This window comes from Ursus maritimus, unplaced genomic scaffold (genome assembly GCF_017311325.1).
Source record: "Ursus maritimus isolate PB19 unplaced genomic scaffold, ASM1731132v1 scaffold_10, whole genome shotgun sequence".
NCBI lineage: Eukaryota > Metazoa > Chordata > Mammalia > Carnivora > Ursidae > Ursus > Ursus maritimus.
Window position 1 is genome coordinate 77,509,792 of NW_024423344.1, and position 22,752 is coordinate 77,532,543.

The 22,752-nt window shown below is 47.9% G+C and overlaps 1 protein-coding gene across 5 annotated transcripts in view; it reads left to right on the forward strand.

The window, feature by feature from the left end:
* The window catches only part of ARHGEF7 (Rho guanine nucleotide exchange factor 7), a 126,322-nt gene that overhangs the window by 84,045 nt on the left and 19,525 nt on the right, over positions 1-22,752 (forward strand). For all 5 annotated transcript variants that reach the window (XM_040624693.1, XM_040624675.1, XM_040624689.1 and 2 more), the window contains 10 exons: positions 4,774-4,868; positions 5,085-5,180; positions 7,142-7,264; positions 13,118-13,256; positions 14,024-14,083; positions 14,703-14,849; positions 16,771-16,857; positions 19,150-19,228; positions 19,421-19,560; positions 22,024-22,248. In XM_040624693.1, coding sequence (XP_040480627.1) covers positions 4,774-4,868; positions 5,085-5,180; positions 7,142-7,264; positions 13,118-13,256; positions 14,024-14,083; positions 14,703-14,849; positions 16,771-16,857; positions 19,150-19,228; positions 19,421-19,560; positions 22,024-22,248 — 1,191 coding nt within the window. The remainder of the gene's footprint in view (positions 1-4,773; positions 4,869-5,084; positions 5,181-7,141; positions 7,265-13,117; positions 13,257-14,023; positions 14,084-14,702; positions 14,850-16,770; positions 16,858-19,149; positions 19,229-19,420; positions 19,561-22,023; positions 22,249-22,752) is intronic.

The following is a 22,752-nucleotide window of genomic DNA, read 5'->3' on the forward strand; positions in this document are numbered from 1 at the left end:
GGGCTGAGGGTTGTGGAGCCACGGGAAGGGGGTTTGGGACTGCTTCCTCCAGCAGCACGACCAGGCTGTTCCTTCCTCGGTCCTTTCCCCAGAGGCTCACGTCCTGTCTTATAATCTGTGTTTTTGAAAACGTAAGTACAGTTTATTGGGGTGGGAGGAGACGGGCAGGGATGATTTTTTCCTTGTGTGGCAGGGCCTGATGAGGAGGGGGGTTGTTTCCTACGGTCTGATCTGTTACTGTCTCAGGGACATGCTGGAGAACAAACCAGGGTTCTGTTTCTCTAAGCGGCTTTTACTTTGTGATGATCTTCCATCTTGATTAAATCTCAAGAAAATGCTAGGCTTCTTATGTAAATTAGTTATTTTTAAAGGATTCAGTGCCTAAAATATGAAACCTACCAAACTGCGGTGAAAGTTGCAGCTCACTCGTAAAATCAGTGGTGCTGAGTGCTCCCCGGATGGTGGTGGTAACCACGTGAGTGTCTGTGTGTCTGCAAGGTGATGAAGTCAGTCTTCCTTTGTTTTGCTCTGCTGTATGGGCTGACAGTTCAGGGATTGTCTGTGTGGCTGGCCTGATGTCCTCCTCCTGTGTGGCCCCATTGTTTGACTGGACGAGGCTCTCCACGCCTCAGGCCTGAGGGAGAGCTGGCGCTGGCGGAGCCCCGTCCTTCCCGGCTGCAGAGCCTGAGTGCAGGCTGCTCTTGCCGTGAAACCTGCCCGAGTTCTCTGGGGCCGGCCCTCGTGTGATGGAGCTCTGGAGCCTGGCGGGGAAGTCACATGGGGTCCTGCAGCAGCCAAAGCGTGCAGAAGTCCAGAAGGGGGAGACAGGTGCTGACGGCTGCGGGGAGGGGTGGTGGTGTGCGCGTCTCCTGGAGTCAGCGGGACTCAGCCAGGTCTGGTCGAGTGTTGGTGGAAAAGCTAAGTGTAACTTGGATTGTCTGGATGGGAGGGTTATAGAACGTGTCTTTAGCACTTAACTTGAAAAGCATGTTTGTGACTACTAGTTGACATTAACCAACTTAACTGCTTTAACGTAGCTTTTTGGTAGAGGATTCTTCGGCATTGTTTCTGGTGCATTCTTATGGGAGGCTTTTATATCTGCATAAAAGCAGACTATGCTTCAATGCTGTGATGGAGGAAATGCCATTTTATCTGACTCACACTCATCCTAGTGATGTTTTCTTGTACTTATTTCCTCTCATTTTATAAAAGGTGCCTGGGTTTTCAAGCATGCTCTAAGCAGCACTGCTAATAGTTTGTGATATTTGTAACCAGCACGTGAAATCACAGTTTGATATTTGTTGAAACATTGAAGACTTTCCACATTCTGCATCGGTGGCAGATTTAATATTGGATTTTTTTCAGTTCATGGACTACTTGGCTTGACGTTACTTTTAAAGGATAAGGTCTGGTGTAAAGTATAATTTTCTGATGCAGTGGCTGGTGTCACAGTATGTTCTCTGTCCACCGTTCCTTTGACATTTGTGTCCAGTGACCATTTCTTCGAAGGGAGACATTGTAATCCTGGGACCAGCACCCAGATTTTCCCACAAAGGAATGAACTCCCGGAGCAGCCCCTCCGCCCTTCGGCTCGCTCCCCCACTCTTGTATGAATAGACCCATTCAGGGGCGAAACCAGAGCCCAGTGTCACAGTGAAAGCGACTGATTCTCTTCATCTTAGATAGCGTAGCATGTAAGTTATTTAATCAGGTTTGCATTTACTTACGAAGGACTATGCTCTCCTCAGAGGATACAGAAAACAGTGAACAGACTAAGAATCCGTGTTGTATGCATGTTACTGATGTTGAAATCTAAATTTAGCTGAACGATTGCTTTTTTCCCTTTAATGTTTAAGCATCTATATTTTAGTTATCAAATTGGGGAGAAGACGGAGTGTGTTTGTCTTTATGCTGCCCAACTTTGTGTGTGATCGAGGATGGCTGGCTTTGGAAGAGAAGTAGTGCATTGTAGTGCACTTTTGTGGATGCTCAGGAAAAAAGGGGTGTGGTCTCCTTGAAGAAGGTGCTGGGCCGCTGACAGAGTGGGAGGGAAGAAGGGGGTTGAGGAAGGGGTTTGCGTTCCTTATTTACATCGGGTCCACTGGGAGCCCAGATCACTGCGCTCAGCCTGGCAGCCAGAGCGGGGCCAGCCCGTGTCCAGTCCAGGTGCACATGCCACACGCAGGCTCTGCTCCTCACTAGCACTTTGATTCTGGAGGGTCCCTCCAGAGGACAAGACTGAAGCAGAGCGGGCACGAGGGCTAGTTTTCGTGAGGATGAGAACGGCTGTGGCCTTCGCACCTGGGCTCCACCAGCTCCACCTGCAGACCTTGGCCCCTCTGTGCCCTGCCCTCGGAGGGGCCTCTGCTCTTGGCCCTTGCTGACGGAAAAAGGCTTATTTTTTAGTTCAGCTGCTTTGTACTTTTTTTTTTTTTAGTATTTTATTTACCCATTTGAGAGAGAGAGAGCATGAGCAGAGAGAGGGGGAAGCAGACTCCCCACTGAGCAGAGAGCCTAATGCACGGCTTGATCCCAGGACCCTGAGATCATGACCTGAGCTGAAGGCAGCTGCTTAACTGACTGAGCCACCCAGGTGTCCCATGTTTTGCACTTTTTATCTAACATAGGGTACCAAGAAACATTTTAAGGTTGATTTATCATTCTTTCTTTTATTATTATTATTATTATTATTATTATTATGCTATGTTAGTCACCATACAGTACACCATTAGCTTTTGATGTAGTGTTCCATGATTCATTGTTTGCGTATAACACCCAGTGATCCATGTAATACGTGCCCTTCTTAATACCCATCACTGGGCTACCCCATCCCCCAACCCCCCTCCCCTCTGAAACCTTCAGTTTGTTTCCCGGAGTCCATAGTCTCTTATGGTTCGTCTCCCCCTCTGAATTCCACCCCCCTTCATTTTTTCCCTTCCTTCTCCTAATGTCCTGCATGCTATTCCTTATGTTCCACATGTAAGTGAAACCATATGATAATTGTCTTTCTCTGCTTGACTTATTTCACTTAGCATGATCTCCTCCAGTCCCATCCATGTCAGTGCAAATGGTGGGTATTCATCCTTTCTGATGGCTGAGTAATATTCCATCGTATAGATGGACCACTTCTTTATCCATTCGTCTTTTGAAGGGCATCTCGGCTCCTTCCACAGTTTGGTTATTGTGGACATTGCTGCTATGAACATTGGGGTGCATGTGTCCCTTCTTTTCACTACATCTGTATCTTTGGTGTAAATACCTAGTAGTGCAATTGCTGGGTCATAGGGGAGCTCTATTTTTAACTTTTTGAGAAGCCTCCACACTGTTTTCCGGAGTGGCTGTACCAACTTGCATTCCCACCAACAATGTAGGAGGGATCCCCTTTTCTCCACATCCTCTCCAGCATTTGTTGTTTCTTGCCTTGTCAGTTTTTGCCATTCTAACTGGCGTAAGGTGGTATCTCAATGTGGATTTGATTTGAATTTCCCTGATGGCTAATGATGTTGAACATTTTTTCATGTGTCTGTTGGCCATTCGTATGTCTTCATTGGAAAAGTGTCTGTTCATATCTTCTGCCCATTTTTTGATTTGATTATTTGTTTTTTGGGTGTTGAGTTTGAGAAGTTCTTTATAGATCTTGGATACCAGCCCTTTATCTGAACTGTCATTTACAAATATATTCTCCCATTCCTTGGGTTGCCGCTTTGTTTTGTTGACTGTTTCCTTTGCCGTGCAGAAGCTTTTTATCTTGATGAAGTCCCAAAAGTTCATTTTTGTTTTTGTTTTCCTTGCCTTTGGAGATGTGTCATGAAAGAGGTTGCTGTGGCTGATGTCAAAGAGTTTACTGCGTATGTTCTCCTCTATGATTTTGATGGATTCCTGTCTCACATCGAGGTCTTTCATCCATTTGGAGTTTATCTTTGTGTATGGTGTGAGAGAGTGGTCGAGTTTCATTCTTCTGCATAGAGCTGTCCAATTTTCTCAGCCCCATTTATTGAAGAGACTCTCTTTTTTCCATTGGATGTTTTCTCCTGCTTTGTCAAAAAGTAGTTGACCATAGAGTTGAGGGTCATTCTTTCTTTAAAGTAGTGAGTATTTAAGGGCTTTATACTGGCGGACTTGTAATTTTTAATGTGTGTTGCACGGTCTCAGGCCATCATTCCCTAATGAAACTGATTTACATTTGCTAGGCTCAGTCTAAAGAGCAAACCTGATTTTATTATTAGTTGAAATATACTTTGTGTTAAAATGCATGGATTTTAAGGGTACAGTTCAGTGAGTTTTGACAAGTTGTATTTATTTGTAACGACTACTCAAATCACGGTATCTATCTATCACCCTGGAAACTTAGGCCCTTTCCCCATTGTCATTCCTCGCCCCTTCTGCTTTCTACCCTCAGCAGATTAGTTTTGCCTGTGTTTTTGGACTGTAAATGGGACAGGATGGCTGGCTTCTGCACGACACCGTGTTGGAGGTTGACCCGTGTGTGCATGCCATTGTGATCTGAGCAGGCAGGGCATGACTTCTCTGATGATGGCATTCATCCCAGCCTCGTTCTACGTGGTACCTGTCCCACGTGTGCTTGGCAGTGCGAGGGTCAGTTGTGTAGCTGTGGGAAGACTCCGTTACGCGGGTTTTTGTAGTTAACGGTCACAGGAAGGCATGTTCAGTGCATCGGTGTTCTGTAGGGCAACATGGGAGTTCGGATAGTGGTGAGCTTCCCAAAGCTGCTAAGTCTGAACAGTGAATAATGCTATTGATCGTTTGTCGTAGGTGCTACAGAATATCTTGGAAACAGAAAATGAATATTCTAAAGAACTTCAGACTGTGCTTTCAACCTATCTACGGCCATTGCAGACCAGTGAGAAGTAAGTTGGGGGATAAATTGTATTAACTGCAGCACAGACGACTCCTGGGCTGTTTGCTCGTGTCCTCTGAGAAGAGAGGATGAGATGCTGGTACGGTCCGCTGTAGCGGTCTGTTTTAGAGGCGAGGATTTTTAGTAGGCGGAGCCTCTAATCAGGCACTGGGAGGGGAGAGGAGAGTGAAACTAGTTCTTTTACTATTATTTTTCTTGGTTCTAGGTTAAGTTCAACAAACACTTCATATTTAATGGGAAATCTAGAAGAAATATGTTCTTTCCAGCAAATGCTTGTACAGTCTTTAGAAGAATGCACCAAGTAAGTAAGATGCTAAAAGTTTGTAAAATTCAGGTTAGTACACCTGGTATTTAAAGAATCAAATTTAATGTAATTTTAGAATTTACATTTCTAATGATGGAAACTGTTATTTTGAATCTTATTTTTAAATTTTGTTTCTGTGTTAGCACGACCAGGAAACTTTTTCTCTTGGAATCTGGTTGGTCTCTGGTTTTTCCTTCCTGTAGTTTTGTCTTTCTCTGTCTTGGAAGTGGTGAGGCGTGTTCTGCCCTCTGTGTCCCAGGCTGACAGTTGGCCATGCTCACAGTAGGTTCTAGGTCTCCTCCAGGCACTGGATACTGAAGGTATGGCGGGACAGCTGAAGGATGCAGGAAGTACTGGCTTCAAACAGAAATTCACACCATGTGCCCTTTTTTAGCAGTTTTGGTTTGTATAAAGTGGCATTAATTATACTGGGCATGAAAAGAGTAGTTCGAGAATTGCTTTGCTTTCCTTTTGGTGAATGGAGGTCATTTGCCAGCAATGTGGGTTCTTTGCAAGAGGCCAGCCTCTGTGTGCTTGCCTCTGCTTTTCCCAGTGGCCGTGGATAGCGTGGAGTAAATAAATTAATATTTGCGTAGTACGTTTGCAGCACCCTCTTTGGCGCTTCCCTCAGGCTTGTCTGCACTGCAGATGTATGGGTCTGAAACCTGAACTTCAGGGAGGGCACACACAGGCCGAGAATTCAGTGTCTCGTCAGGCTTCAGGCTTTGTGTCGTCTCAGACCTCAGTGTGACCTAGGTAGTGTTTTGGTTAAGTTCCTCGAGGGCATGGTGCGTTGGTGTTAGCTGTTGGATTTTCCATGCTGGAACGGAGGGTTTGAGACTAGCTTTCCTTATCAACCATTCCCATTACCTTTTATCGTGAATATTCTGCAAGTTTGCAGAGATTGGTGCAGAACTCAGGTGCGTAGTCCTGGGATTTCTCCCCCCACGTCCCAGCAACTCGGTTGAACCAAACTGTGCAGTTTGCTTCTGGGGATCAGCTGCCCCACGTGGCCCAGCCTTGGCCACTATTGGCACCATAGAGAATAGAGAACTGCGTCCTGTCCTTCTCCAAACACCAGCCGTCTCCAGAATCTTCCTCTCTGGCCGTCTGCTGCCTTCAGACAGTTGGTTTTATCTTTTTTCCGAAGTTTGTGTACCTGCAGGAGAGTCCACTTGATAGGAATAAGGTGGCTGTAACCTGAAGGGGAACGCCCTACGTGCTGGAAGCCAGCTGAGGGCGTTACCTTGAGCTTGGAGTGTGACGGGCCTCCCGTGTTAGGACCGCGCCTCCTGTGTAGAGACCGCGCATCGTGTGCCGCTGGTCCGCTTCTGCAGCTGGTGCTGATCGCCCCCTCTCTGTTCTTCTTGTGCTCGTGAGGTTATGCCTGTTTGAGGGTGAGCGACTGTCATAGCCTAGGTCTGAGAAGGGGAAAGGGGGTCCGTGGATGGGCTCAGTCTCCAGCTTTCAGCTAAATGGAAGGAGGGCTGTGTCGTGTTTTTGTGGTGTGCGTGCGTGCACCTGTCTCGATGCTACCTCAGTAGCACACCTTGCCAGCCACGTGATTTTGTAGTGCCCCTTTTACACAAAACTGAAGGGTTCAGGCCTCTGTTTCTCTCACTGCCCAGAGCCTCGATCTGTGGGTCTGTGACTGTGCGCAGGTGGGGCATGGCAGCTGGATGCTGGAGAAAAAGGGGGTTAGTTTGCTGCTTTATAGCGGAGGAGCTGTCAAGGTAGGCACTTCTCTCTGCTAGATTGCTGCTAGGAACACCCGTTCCGGGATTTTTGTATATTTTGTTTTGTATATTTTGTATCTTTTGTTTCTGTATATTTTGTTTCATATATTTTTGTATGTACAAGGAGGTCTTTTTCACTTAAATTTTCTGTGTTCCATTACTTGGCAACTTCCCTTCTGTCTATAAAATTTAGGATGATTTCCCTGTGTTGCATACCTCTAGGTTGCCAGAAGCTCAGCAGAGAGTTGGAGGATGCTTTTTAAATCTGATGCCACAGATGAAAACCTTGTACCTTGCCTATTGTGCCAACCATCCATCTGCAGTGAATGTTCTCACGGAGCACAGGTACCCTCCCTCAGACCCCCCCGGGGAGGGAAAAGGACCTCTTGGGGTGCCCTCCGCGTCAGCTCGTTTTGGCTTACGTGTTCCATGAAACGCGGCGCTGACATCCCTTTGTCTTTTCATTGGTTATGGTGTTTTTAGTCTCCTCTTGAGCTGAGTGCCCGAGAAGCACTGGTAAGGGGTCTCTGAGGTGCTGAGTAGCATTTTTGGAGTAGAAGAAGGGTGTTTTTTGAAGTCTCCCTTCAGTCTGGAGCCCTTGGGATAGTGGGTTGGAGGAACTGCTAGGATTCTGGAGTGTAGCTGCGAGCTAAATCCAGGTTCCAGAATCCTGTTTCTCTGAGTTCCTAGAACTGGAAGTTGAGGGGATGAAATTACATTTGCTGTAAGAGAAAATGTTACTTTTAAAACTAGAGCTGGGTTTCCTAGGTACAAGTTTAGGTTGGAGATAATTAGCTTCAGCTTTTCAACCTGAAGCAGCACTAAAAAAAGTGAAACAGAACGCACAGACCTCCTGCCTGTTTGCTGAGACTCCGAGGGGCGGAAGGAGGTGGAGGAGCGGCTCCGTCTCTGGCAGGGGCTGCTCAGTAGAGTGCGGGGCCTCTGTCTCTGCTTCTGAGAGAGGCACCAAGTTTTTCGAAGTGTGCTAGAAAGATTGTCACGGTTACTTTTGTAAAGAGCCCTTTAAAAGTCTTTTAAACCGTAAACAAAAAAGTTGTTTTAGAAGCATTAAGGATAACTTACAGTTAAATATGTAACTAAATATTTCAACTTAAAAACTCTGGGTAATCAGGCATGGCCGAGCTATTTATAAATTGAGCTGAGGCTCAAGTGTAGCCTCCCTGTGAGTGCGGCTGGATTGTGGGGCCGTGGACGGAGGGGCTCTGGCTCATTTTGACCTGGTTTGAGCCCCGACTGTGCACTGAGCTGGTGAGCCTTGGGTGGGTCCTCTTGCTTCTTTGGGCTTTATTCCCTTCCCTGAAAATGCTGACCGATGGGGTTATTGTAAGCATTAAGCAAAATGTGCGTGAGCGGACCAGAGCCGAGCGAGCGCGGCAGGTCCTCCAGCATGAATGCTGGTTGCGGTCTGCGCTGTGCCCTTCCCCCAAAAGACCCTGTGCATTCACTGTTGCTCAGTGTGCTGAGACATGGTAGGGAAGCCTCTCCAGTCCTGAAACGCAGCAGCCTCTGCCGGCGGACAGAAGGAAAGCGAGGTCAGGATATATGGTGTCCACAGAAATGGAACCCAGAGAACCCCAGCCCCCCACCCGTGAGCTCTCCTTGCCGTCCTGGGAGGGCGGCTGTGCTCGACCGCACCTTCCATTACGTGCGCTGCCTTCTTCTGGGCGTTAGAATTTCCACAGAAGTTAACTGCAAGGATTACATAATTCTTTGTATTTGTGAGAATTCCGCAGGAATTATTGACGTGGCAATAGGGGAGAAAAACAGAAAGCAAATAGGATTTTAGGGTAAAACTGTCCTTTTAAAATTGTTGTTCTCCATCCTTTTTGGGGGTGTGGGGGTTGATCCTCTAGGGTCGGGCTGGAAGTCTAGAGGGGGTGGGGTAGGCACTTTTGGGACTGATTCTAACTAGATATTTTTTCCTTGTGGAAGTGAGGATCTGTCCTGAAGATGGCATTTAAAGTGACTCAGATTGTTTACGAAAGTGTTCAGACTTTGAAGGGAAATGCTTGCGAGTATGTGATGTTTATCCCCTGTTCTGTGCTATTACTTCAATGATTGTTTGTGTCCTAGCTGAAATGCAAGGGCGGCGTTTTCCCAGAATAACAGGGAAGGAATACAGACAAGTTTGAGAGGGGAACCTCTGTGCCCCCTCCACGTGGCATGTCCACGGGGTGGGAAGGTCGCGGTCCTGCTCTGGCAGAGTGAGCTGTGGGAGACGCGCCGCCCGGGCTGGCAGGATGCGCTGCCTGTGTGCCCTTCTGAGGTCTCTGGGCCTCGAGAGGCCCCGCCCTGCCCACCAGGCCGACCCTGCTTCCCAGGCGTAAGTTGGGGAATTGAGACAGGGTTGCAGCTGGCACCACGTTGTGTTCTGGCATTTTAACCTGTAACCTCGTTCCTGCTTCCCTACATGGTTGAAGTCTTAAAGCTGCCACTCTTACGGGCTGATTAACCTATTTTTATGCTTAAATGTATTTCTTAAGGATTGACTTAAGTGTTCTGATTAGAAGTTTTAAAGGCTTTATTTGCAATTGTGTGATTGCTCATTGTGTTGAAATTCTCAGTGTGACTCTTGGGAATGCATAGGCAGGAATGCCCGTTGTGTGGAATGAGAGCCGGAAGTTTCCTTTTGCATTTTCACGGTAGTAGACATAGGTTTGTGGCTGCGTATTTTGAATAAGTTACGTGTTTCATGATTTACTCTGTAAAATGAGTTTTATTTTTCCCCCAGCACTGTAATTGTTGCTTTTTGCCTGGCTTACATGACGGTTCTCGGTGTGAGTGTCCTTTTGTTGGAGCCCGCAGTGTCATTTCAGTGACTGCAGAGGAGATCCGCTGTGGAAGGTGGCTAGCATCCGTAGAAAGTAAGCGGAAAGAGCCATTGTTTTGTCAAAATAGCCATAACCAGCTGTTTTGTTTTGTTGTACTAAATTTAAAAAACTAAAATGAAATATGATCTATAAAGACTTAACTGTGTACGTGTTCTGGCATTCTGAGATCATGGATGTTAAAAGAAGTTACTTTTGTTTGTAGAAATGTCATTTTAAATTCTTAGTTTTAGGGTGTTTCTGGAGGGGTCGAGGAGTAGAACTTGCTTAGTTCCGGTTTTCTCTGCCACAACTACAGTTAGGAAATTTAATATCCAGAAAAAAAAATATATATATATATACACACATACATATATATATATATATATACCATTCCGAATGGACTTTCTTGTGGCTTTTCTTGTGGTGGGAAAGGCTCTGCATGGCTTGTATTTGAAGGAGTTGAAATACACTTTTAGTACCATAGAGTTAGGCTTATGGGACTGTGCTTGATCAGTTGTTCGGCGCTTGGAGAAATGCTGCTAACATACACATTTCTCCTTCTTAAATCTGTCCTTTTGCTCCACTGCTTCAGGGATGGATAGGGTAGTTGGAAGAGATGAGCGTTTGAGGAAGAATGTGTGAGGGACAGGCACCGTGTGTGTGAGACAAAGGAGTAAGCACGGTCAGAGGGGCCACACCAGCCACTCAGGTCCGGTGTGGGCTCCGGGGTCTCCGTCCCCGCAGTTTGCCTTCCTCTATAAATGTGCATGAGAACGACCCCTGTGTGGCAGGCTCGGTGACGTGCTGGGGATTAGGTACAGAAGTGTCTCCGATGCCCAGCAGAGTGTTCATGCAAGAGCGGGTCATCCCCTTCCCTCTGCCCTTCCTGCTGCCTTCTCCTGGCTGCCACTCTCACTTCCACCTGAGCTGAGCAGAGGGGAGTGGCTGGGAGAAAGTCAGCCTGGGAGCACTCAGTTACCCACCCCGTCCTAGTGGGGAGAAGTCGGTGTGGAAGAAGGGAGGAGGCAAAATGGTGATAAAACGCGTGATTCTGCACACAGGTGCTCGAAGGTGCTGCTCCCGCCCTTAGATCCCCACAGCCTCGGGGTAGACCCGGGAGCGGTGCCGGGCTTCAGTGACCGCGGTCGGGGGCTGTCCAGAGAAAACCAGTCTCTAAAAGCACAGCGTTAGATACGCACACGGGCTGTGCCGTGTCTCGCACCCACACACCCACACACCCCTCTAGAGAAAGCTCAGCAGCTTCGTGATTACGTTGCGTCTCCATGAAGGGCCATCTTACAGGAATAAAATCATGAAGCCTTATTCTTACAGAAATGAGAAAACGTATGTGTGGTAAGTTTTTATAGCTAGGATTATGTGAAAACTTCCCCTTTTTAATGATTTGCTTTGACTTTGATAATACTTCCAAAATGTATCTATGTAAGTTTATTTGAAAGGTTGATTTTAAGAAATGGAGACGTTGGTGCAGATGGGTAGATAGGCGGGCAGATGCAGTACTATTACCCACGTTAGTCCCGTGTTGTTTACACAGCCCACTCTGGTTTCAGTGAGTGCCCCTTGCTTAATTAACCAGGCCACCTCGTTTTCATAATCCCAACTTCAGTTAGAAGTAGCTGTCTGAAGGAGTCTTGCGTGCTTAAGAAGTGTAAGACTAGTTTTATAATGATTGATTCCTTTGTTTTCAACCTGAAACATGAAGCCTTTTATTTTTAAGTTGGTTTAGTTAAGTGAACGGTTTTCCCTGTGGTTGCATGAGATCCGTCGTGGTTGGGTGACAGGTGGGTTGTGCTAACACCGATTCTTGTGCTCACATTTCCACGTGAATTCCTTTTAGTTGAACTGTAGAAAACGGTGGTACTCAGTACTTTTGAACTAGCAGTCTCAGAGGGTGTACGTTTTCACCAGGACCCCTTAGTGTGGCTGGTACTCCCAAGAAGCTTGGGCAGTGGGCAGGTGTAGCTGAGTGGAGGGTGAGGGGGACAGAGGAGGCGAGGCACTGGCTGGGGGGGGGTCCCTGAGGTCAGATCAGGTCACCTGCGCTGAGGACTGATCTGCTTCACAGTTTTCATATTTTTTGGCTTCACTTAAAGTGTTCTTCCCAGTAGGTGACGTGGGGGCTCCAAGGTCAGGGTGGTGACCTGAGCTGGTGTGTCCTCTCTCCCCCAGCTGGTGTGTCCTCCCCCCCGCCCCCAGCCTGTCTGTCTCTCACATCCCTGTGCCTGGAATGGGTAAGGGGCAGCAGTGAGGAGCGCAGGGGTGCAGTAGAGGAGTTCAAGTGCAGAGACCGGGTCCCCGGCGTGAGTCCTGGTGTGTCTGTCACTGACCAAGCTTGATGCCCGCCGCTGCACTCCTGGCCTGTGTGGGTCGTTCCAGACGCTGTGGCTGCAGAACTGGAGCCCTCAGGGCAAAGCTGGCGTGCTGGTCGCGGAAGTTAGAAATAGGATGAAGGTGACGGGAGTCCAGAAAACACGCAGGCGTGGCTTCCAGCTCCCTTACTTTCTGAATACGAGCTCGGTGTCCTTATCTGCGAATGTGGGCGACATTCTTAATGTATCGTGAGGGCTCAGCGAGGTGATGGTGGAAGAGTGTTTTTGAAATTTTAAAGCCCACGTGGATCAGTTACTTCATTGTGCTGTCTCGGGTTCGCTCCCCCCCCTTTTTTTTTTTTTTTTTAAGATTTTATTTATTTATTTGACAGAGACAGCCAGGGAGAGAGAGAACACAAGCAGGGGGAGTGGGAGAGAAAGAAGCAGGTTTCCCAGTGGAGCAGGGAGCCGGATGCGGGGCTCGATCCCAGGACTCTGGGATCACGCTCTGAGCCGAAGGCAGACGCTTGACAACTGAGCCACCCGGGCGCCCCATCAGGCTCGCTCCTCACAGAACACTTCAGCATCTGTCAGCTGGACTGGGAGGCGCCTGGAGTGTTAGTGCCCTGCTTCAGTTCATGGTAGCAGTAGAGCTACCCTTGAGGTGCCCAGATAATTGAAATCTGTTCTAGCTTGGAGAACACTTGCTGGAATTTGGATGCTCCTGGGTGAACTAGACTTGCCGAAGCGGCCTTTTCATGAGTGGAATGAGTGCATCTGCTTAGCAGACCACCAGCGTTCGGTTATACACGGCTGGTTTTGCTCCTCACCAGAGCAGTAAGAGCATGAACCTTCTGGGGTTCTCCCTTTTGGTGTTCCAATGTAGCCAGCACCTGTTTGGCTCTAAGTATGAAGTGTTCAAGAGACCGCGGTACATTTCACACCCTGGTGCTGCCGGCGGGGAGGTGCGGTTCCCTGCTTCTGTGCACGCGCTAACTGCCGCGCCGTCTGCTCTCTCCATGTGGCTGCCGGCCGCTCAGCGAGCAGCTGGGAGAGTTCATGGAGACCAGAGGCGCCAGCAGCCCGGGGATCCTGGTACTGACCACCGGCCTCAGCAGACCGTTCATGCGCCTGGACAAGTACCCCACGCTGCTCAAGGAGCTGGAGAGACACATGGAGGTACTGCTTGCCACGTGCCTGTCACTGGGAATCCAATACCTTGTCAGGGAAACTCTCAATCCATTTTAGAGGCCAGAACCGACCAAAGTGCTTTGCACAGGTTTTTGACTTAACGGATTTTCAAAAATGGTTTTGCAAAATACTTAAGCTTTCTCCTTATCCCAACTTCAGAAAAAAAAAATGTCATCCTTCATCTCCTTGTCACCCACTGCTGCTGTTAGAAAAATCTCCAAAAACTAGAAAACGTACATCTCAGTTTTAAGTAGCATTGAGGGTGCCCTATTAGGGACACTTAGCCATGAGTGGTCAGGGTAATGTTTATACAGTCGTAATAGTAAGAGAATCCATCAATTCCTGATCTAGATTTGTCTTATTTTTGAGTAATAGGCTGTAGGCCTGGCAGAAACTTGTGTCCAAGTTGCTGTCTGGGTGAGGGTTGGCGAACTTTCCCCGTGAAGGGTGGGCCCTGTGGCCCCCTGCCCTGCCGCCCACCTCTGCTCTCGGGTGCCAGAGCCGCAGAGGCCCCGTGTGAGGCCGGGCGGAGGGGGTGGGTATGGACTCCTGCCTTGAGCTTTTCTCTTCTAAACTGTCATTTCCCCCAAAGTCCAGTAGCTCCATGAGAACAAGAATGGCACTTTAATGCTGAGAAAAATAAGATCACTTGTGGGTTGAAAAGTGTTGGGAAAGTTTCAAGCTAGTCTGTAGAGTGCCTTTTGAAGAAAAAACCTTCACATTATGAAAGCTAATAGTGTGTCTTCAATTCAAAGGATTATCATCCAGATAGACAAGATATTCAGAAATCCATGACTGCCTTCAAAAATCTCTCGGTAAGCGATTAAGCTACATATTATGGCTTTCCCCAGGCGTTACTATGACAAGGGAAAATTGAGAGTTAGAATTTGGGTGTACTCAAATAAAAATGAACATGGTAGTTTATTTACCATGGTGGTAAATTCGCGTGCTTTGCTGGGCTGTGGACACCAGGAATATTACAAGTGGTTTAACCTTTAAAAAGGCACCGCATGTTTGATGCCATCGTTACTTACAAAAGTCCTCCTCCGCGGGCTGCGTCTTTGGCGAAGACGAGTGGAGCCCCGCTCTGTCACCCTGCTGCCACACCCCCTGGGCTTCTGAAACGCACCTCACTTACCCTGCTTGCTCCTAGTCCCCTGCTCAGTCTCTGTGCTAGTGGAGACCAAGAAAACCAGAAGATACCTTCTTGTCCAGTCTGCAGTTTTTCCTTCTAAAAGCAAGATCTGCTGTATCGTTCTCAAATAATGTTTGAGTCCAGAGCTGCGTGGGTATTGCCCCACTTAATTCCATGCTCGTGAATTCGGTATCCTCGTTCAGCGGATTATTGGTCTTAGGAAGGAACAAAGTCATATGGCCAGTACTTCAGGTTCTGGAAGCTTGTATGTCTTCTAACAGTGGTATTCTGTGTCTCAGGCCCAGTGTCAGGAAGTACGGAAGAGGAAGGAACTGGAATTGCAGATCCTGACGGAGGCCATCCGGAGCTGGGAGGGAGATGACATTACGACCCTGGGCAACGTTGTGTACATGTCCCAGGTCATGGTTCAGTGCGCTGGAAGTGAGGTACGCAGGGTCCGAGCGACGCGGTGCCTTGCTCCTCTAAGCAGAGCGGGTGGGAACGGCACAGAGTGGAGGGACAGGGTGGCTGCTGGACTGATGGTGGTCCTGTTCCCATCTCCACATTGTTTTTCCTGAAACAATGTAAGATGCCTTGGGGAAAAACTGAGTTGAGAGCTGAAATAATTTGTATTTGGTATAATTTGTTTTGTAAATGCATTCCCACATTTCTCCGTGACAGTCAAGAATGTAAATACTTTAAAATGTTAGGCCTTTTATGATTGCGTAATAAGAGATTTTAAAGGAATGTCAAATTTAATAGGATTCCTGTATCCTAATTTGTTACCTGCCTTTTGTCCTTGTGAGACATAAAAGTGGCTTCTGCTCTGGTAGTGAGGTTCAGCTCACGGTGGACCGCTTGACCAGTGTAGGTCAGCCAGGGTGAGCGGTGATCAGCCTGTGTCACCTGGAAGGTGGCATCCAGACGGGGCCGGTGTCGCAGTTGTCTGCCGCAGAGCAGTGTGTATGTTCCCACCTGCCTGGGCCTTTCTGCCAAAGCAGTCATTCTAGGAGGTCTTTCTTCAGTGGTTTAGATCATTCAATCTGTTGTGTCCTCTCTCCTGGTTGGCAGTTGTGGAAATCCATTACCTGGTGGGTTTGGTGTGAGTGAGAGATGAGCGTAGACTCTTGTATCACCACCGAGGGAAATCACGGTTTGCTTCCCTGTGCGTGAGTTCCATTCACTTGCTCACCAAGCAAGCGTCTCTTCCTGAGTTTTGTCCTACTTTGTGTCAAAACAAAACAAACCAAGAACAGTAATTAACATGATCAGAATATGCTAATGATCCATTTGCAAACTTGAAACTCTCAGGACAGTAAGAAAACTGAAACTAATGTCAGTTTGGGGACTGTAGGAAATCGTGACTTTCTAGTCTACTACACTGACTTAAAGACCCCAAATCTTTCCAGAAACAGTCTTTTAATCATGCACATTTAAACATTGGGAAGTGTTTCTTTAATTTGTAAGCAGTGTTTTCTTTATAATGTGAGATCTATGAAACATGTATAGGTGTGCTCAGACAGTGGTTCCAAGCCATGATGGGGAAGATGGTGGTGGGTCCCACAGGTTTCTTCATGACAGGGCCTCACGGTGCCTGGGCCCCTTGGACTCCCACCACGTGTTGCACACCTCCATGCACAGCGTGTGGGAAGTGCCGTCACACAAGTTGGAAGTGTGCAACCTATTTTCAAGGCCTGTGGCTGGCATCGGAGGACTCTGAGGACGACCCTGCTTCTGGACCCCTCGGCATTTGCGAGAAATGGCTGCTCGTGGAAAGAGCTGTCTGCATTCTTGACATTCCTGGGAATCTGTGTCCTTTCCTTATGGTTTCTCTGGGACTTTTTGTTTTTTTAAAACCTTTTTGAAGCAAGTGGTTTTTAATAGAAATGCGTTTAAGTCTTTCATGTAAACTAGCTGAGGTTTATAGTGTGAATGAAAACAACATTGAATTGATGTATTGGGCTTTAAGGGAAGTGCCAGGAATTACTAACAGACCAAAGTTGAATTTAACATTTTTTTATCTTGTCCTCCCTCCTTCATCTTGAAAGTTCCACCTGTTTCCACCACAACCCCCAAACTTTTAGTTCTTTGTTTTCTTTCAAACATTAAAAAAAAATTTTTTAGACTAATTAAGATTTAATGGCAGAGCTGAACTCCTTAACCATTTTTTTTTTTTAAAGATGCTACAAGGGCTACTTGTAAGTCTAAGACTATCATAATTTTGTTTCCATTTATTTTAGCTGATAGAATTTGGTAGAAACAAGGAAATGCAGTACATGTTTCATAAGATCTAATGTAGATACTTGTTCTCACATCTGTATGTTTTAAAAACAAAATTACTTGGATTTGTTTGTTCTTTTACATTAGGAAAAGAATGAGAGATACCTTCTGCTCTTCCCAAATATTTTGCTAATGTTGTCTGCCAGTCCTAGGATGAGTGGTTTTATCTATCAGGTAAAATACATTTTAAATTTATATTTTATTGTTTACTGTGGATCTGAGAATCTGTTCCAGACGTAGTTTGATTTTTGGGTGAAGTACTTACGTTCTGTCTGTAGTGCTGTATGTATAGCGTTCCTTAGTCGGATACGTACACGTATCTCCTGGCTGTGCAGACGAAGGCTCGTGGGAATCTACGCACAGGTAGGAGGAAACCAGTGACATTTGAGGGCTGCCTCCTAAGGACGCGGGCTGCTTGAGGTGAGCCCGCCAGCTGTGTCACCGCCTGAATCCTGTCTTGGAGTTGCCACCTTCCTGGCCACCATGGTGCCGCGGCGGCGGGCTGGGCTAGTGGGAGGGCGCAGACCGAGAGGCCCCAGAAGCCACCCAGCGCTGCAGGAGACTGGCCGAGGGCGGCTGATGCAAGGAGCAGCAAGTAATCACTTAACCTTAGTTTTAGTCGTCTTGCTGACACTCTTTGAGAAGAGGGGCGAGCTGATTTAAGAAGAAAATGCAAGGGGTGGGGAGGTGTTTTGTTTCTCTACAGAAATTTAAAATGGGATGTTACGTAGCGATTTTCTGTCTAAGTAGGTGCTTCTGGCTTCACGGCCTTTTTTCTGTGGGGTCACAGAAGGTCGGGTCCTCCCCGTCACTCGTTCCCAGGCCTCTGGCCAGTCACCTGGTCCTGCTTCAGCAGGAGTCACCCTTTTGTTGTCTGAGAGTCTTCAGACATAGTATGCGCTCTGTCCGGGACATGGACACGAGTGGGCGCTGAGTCCGAGGCGTCTGTGGCATGTTTATGCGAACCCCACAGAAAGCTTTGCCACCCACAGAGGAGCAGTTGTCACACACTCCAAAAAGAGCACTTTGACATTGGTACAGCTGGTATGTGCAGGTAAACCCAGAAAAACAGTGCCTCTTAATTTGTCAGGGTGCTGCCAAGCAGGCGTCTGTGGCTGAGAGGGCACCTACCCATGTTCCCCCAAACTGGCAGCTCCGCCCTGCTCTGGCTTCATGTCTTGTCTCCAAGAGGCTGAGGACGGGTCCTGCTCGGACCCGCGGGAGTAGAAATTGCTGTTTGGGGCTGGCTCAGGACCCTGGCGATGAGGCTGGTGTCCATGCCACATTTGCCCTGGATGTTGGCGTGCCCCTGGAGGCCTCATGCCCCCAGCGAGACCCCGCTTTCCCGTGCTGTGCAGTGTCCTGGGAAGGGTGTCTGAGTGCGCGACCATGCTGTGTGCATCGTCAGGACCCGTTTCTGGCTCTGAGGGACGGAGAAGAGCGTTCAGTCCAGGACTGTGCTGTCTGCTGCTATTGTGCTGGGTTTAGCACGCGGCTGCTCCCTCGTCTTCAGCAGCACTTCCCAGAGCTGTCCTTATGCTTCTGTGTGCAGCGCACGGCGGTGTTCAAGCCTGTCCGACCATGGAAATGCCAAGCACGCTCTAACGTGCCACTGGGTGAACTTCCGGACGGGCTCAGTGCTTGTGTGGGAGGGGGGTGGGGAGACCGCCGTGGGTGCTGTAGGATGTCGGCAGCTCCTCGGCAAGTTGGGAGCGCCCAACCAGCCGTGGCACTGCCGCTGTCCCCTCTGGGGCCCCCTACCTTGCTGAGAACCGCTGCTTTGGGAGCCGCAGAGTGTCCTCCCCACCCCGAGAAAGCACCGACAGACTTCTCCGTGAGCCTTGGCCAGCGTGTGCCTTGGGAATACGTTTAGTTTTTAGCCCCGTGCCATCGCGGATGGTTCGTTTGCAGCCCCGTTCTAGTGGTGTCTGTCCCCTGACCTTTCCCGTTCTGGTTCCCACCCGTTGTCTGCATTCCGTGTGGTGCTTGGCACAACTACCAAGTTCTCCCGTGGACAACCAGGCATCATTCCTGCACGGTTCCTTTCACTCCAGCTTCCCCGTTTCGCCTTCCAAGGTGGGACTCCCTCCAAATTTCTCTGTGAGGCAAACCCGTGCCTCCTCTGCCTACGGTGTCTGAAATCACTACTGTAGAGCATGGTTTTTTGTCCTGATAGGGCCATGTCCTGTGCGCTGGTGTTTATGTCGAGGACCGATCACGTTCAGTTTTTGTCCTGGTTGCTGCCATGTACCTTACCGCTGGCTCCCGTTTGTGTTGAATACAGTGTTATGATTTCTTATTTGACCTAGAGATTTTGTAATATACACGTATACGGCACAAAGAGCTTTGTTGGTTTACACAGTTCTTCTGTCATTTCTAAAATCATTTAATACTTATTTTGATAATGGTACCTTCTTTACTAGAAAAGCACTAATTGTTTTTTTTTGTGGGGGGGGTCTTTTTTAGGGAAAGCTACCAACGACAGGAATGACAATCACAAAGCTTGAGGACAGTGAAAATCATAGAAATGCATTTGAAATATCAGGTGATAGGCACAGACTTTGTGGATGCTTTCTGTCCCGGTGATGAGAGGCAGCTTACCATTTGTGTGCAGACTCTTGTTGGACTGTCCAGAGGGCTGATGGTTAAGCGCTGTTCAATTCTGCTCTGGGTGTGTGTGTGCCTGTGTGTGCTTTCTACCTGTTTTCCCGTTTCAGCCTGTTTTTCTCACTTCCAGGGAGCATGATTGAGCGGATCTTAGTGTCCTGCAACAACCAGCAGGATCTCCATGAGTGGGTGGACCACCTGCAGAAGCAGACGAAGGTCACCTCTGTCGGCAACCCCACCATCAAGCCACATTCTGTGCCATCTCACACGGTAAGTACGCCTGTACTTCTGCCTCCGCACCGTGGGGGAGTCAGCCTTTGGTCGGGTTGTCATCGAGTGAGCAAGTACTCTGAAGCGTAATCGATATGTGGATCAAGAGTACAAATGTGGGTCTGGATTTCCTGGATGAGTGGCGTGTCCGTGTGGCGTCGCTCATCGCCTCACACTGCTCGCTCCTGGGCTGTGCCTTCCCGCACGTGGTTTGCTGGCATTGGCTCAGACGGGGGCCTAGGAGACCAACTTATGGGGCTTTTCACCTGAAACCTCAAGAGCCAGTAGTCCATAGCTTTTTTTTTTTTCCTGAGAATCTTAACTTAATCATTGTTTTGATTTTAAGAAATCCATTTATCTTCTACTTAGAAGAGCTCACCAGCTCTTTGACATTTTAAGTACTTAAGCATTTTGAAGTATCTCAGCACAAAGTGTTCATGTTTAAATGAACTTTCCACTGTTTTCTGCTCAAGATACCGGTATCAAGTCCTTGTCGTAACCTCCCTCATCTTTCTCACACAATATTGAAGTGTGCACAGCTTTTCACAGGTGACCTGTGAGTGCACAGTATTTCCAGGGGGTGGGCTTTTCTCACATCCCTGTTAGATGGTTGTGATCTTTATTTGGACTTCGTACCGCGTGGTTTACGTCTATATTCATTATTCTTAGCAGTCAAGTTTTTGCTCAGGAAGAGTGGCTGTAGTATAACATTCTTTTTCTTTTTTTTTAATATTGATTTATTTGGGAGAGAGCACACTGGTGCAAGCAGGGGGAGGGGCAGAGGGTGAGAGAAAAGCCTCAAGCAGACTTCCCACTGAGCACGGAGCTGGATGCGGGGCTCAATCCCAGGACCCTGAAATCATGACCTGAGCCGAAATCAAGAGTCAAATGCTCAACCCACTGAGCCTCCCAGGCGCTCCTGTAGCGTAACGTTCAGAGTGGTTTTATCTTCCTTGGTTTCTCTTGACAGTTTGGAGGTTGAGACTACTTGTTTGCTTTAGCTAACGTTTCATTTTGAATGACTCTGCCATTTATAACTTCTCCATATTTAAAAAAAAAAAAAACACTAAAGATGCTTAGCTTATATGGAACTAAGTTTGTTCCAAAGATGATATGTGTACATGTGTACGTTTATAAAGAAATACGGAAGTGCTTCTTCATACTGTCAGCAGCACCTTGAAACCAAACAGTAGGATTTCACGCCAGGTAAAACGTTGTTCTCTGCACCCTGGAGGTGTTCCTCACGAACACGCATTTGAAGTGTTACATATTCTTCCTGGGGAGTTGCCTCTTGGATGCATTCTGTATTCTCCCTGTGATCCAGCTGCATTATTCTCATTTTAGCGTAGAACATTCCCCTCTTTTGGAGAAACAAATCCAAATACTATTTACTGTGGTGTTATTGTTAGAAGAGATGTTCTACATAATTTTCTCCCTTTGTGAATTATGTAGTTTCAAAAAATTGTTACGTAATTAGTGGTTGTATAGCCTGTTACAAGACACGCACGCACGTGCGCGCACACAGACACAGACACGCACACAGCCAGGATGGGCCTGTGGTTACTGCAGGAAGTCTCTTGCTCTTGCCTTGGGGCGCGGTGCGTCAGCCACTGCCAGGCTTCTCATTAAGCATGTGTTTCAAATAGGCAGTTCTTTTGAATGATGATCTCACCCTGATTTCCAGCTCACAGAACAGTTTGCTCTTTTATTAAGCGGGCTTTATTGTTTTAGGTAATTTGAGGTCATTGGCCGATTTTGAGTATTATTTTATTGAACATTTTTGCATTTAATTGTCACTGTAATGGAATATTTTGGGGTTTTCCAGGAATATGAACCCCCTTATCTTTCTGAGAAACTAGATTTTGTATAACTTTATTTTGATTAAAGCTAGTTTTTCTGAGAAAATAACTTGTTTTACCCTAGGGATTGGCAAAGTTTTCCTGCAAAGAGACAGTAAAATATTTTCAGCTTTACAGGCAATATGGTTTTTGTTGCAATTGTGCTTTGGTTTTATAACCGTCAACAGGAAGGGGCCTGGCTGTGTCTTGGGAAAACTTTTTAAATGAAAACAGGCATTTAGCCCGCCCCTACATCACCAGGCGGTAAATATGTGTCTGGGGAGAATTACCCTCCCCCATAACCAATTTCCAATACAAGAAATGCCTGTTCTTTTACAGAATTCTGATGTATGCTAAGTGGAGCACCTTGTTGCAAATGCTACTCTGTGGCGAGTAAAGGTGGTGGTGGGGTGCCTGGGTCTGGGTCTCCGCATCCTGTCGCCTGCTCCCCCAAGCTGGCCTGACGCACAATAGACGGGTGCCCCAGAAGCTGACTGCTTGGGGTTGGAGATTAAAGAAATGATGACAACCTGGGAGTGTTTTAGAAACGGGCAGAACCTCGTGGGTCTGGTTGAGGGGACCCCTGACGGCAGCTGTCGCATTTCGCGCTCTCTTCCCCCCGCAGCTCCCCTCCCATCCGATCGCCCCATCCAGCAAGCACGCGGACAGCAAGCCGGTGCCCCTGACGCCTGCCTACCACACGCTGCCCCACCCCTCCCACCATGGCACTCCGCACACCACCATCAACTGGGGGCCCCTGGAGCCTCCGAAGACCCCCAAGCCATGGAGCCTGAGCTGCCTGCGGCCCGCACCTCCCCTGCGGCCCTCGGCTGCTCTCTGCTACAAGGAGGTGAGGTCTGAGTGTAGGCGAGTGTGAACTTGACAGCTTGGCGTGTTATGTTGGCTGTTCTGTGCTTCATTCTAGAGAATTCAGAAATACGGAATCCTGTTTTTCTGTCTGTGATTCTGTGACATAAAAATACAAATCCGCTTCAGAACTGTGAAGGTCTGCCTTGTTTTATCTGTCCTTCCCTTCTGCTTCGGCTAGCACTAGACTCTCTGTGCCCTTTGCAGATGGGCCTTGCTTCTTGCCGCTGGGAGCCTGGAGCAGAGGGCTCCTCTGGGCCTGGTCTCTGGCGAGCCTGAGTTACTTTGCGCACCTAATTCATGGTGTCTTGCCTCGGCTTTCTGACCCTTTTCCAGGCGCGAATGAGGGCCGACCTGGAACCCTGCATTGGTCACCGGGAGCTATTTGATAGGAAGACAACATGCACAGAGGAAAGTGGGAGAACGCGGTTCTCCAGCTCTGTGCCAGAGAGCGGTGTCTGTGGTGGTGTCTGTCTTGCATGGTCAC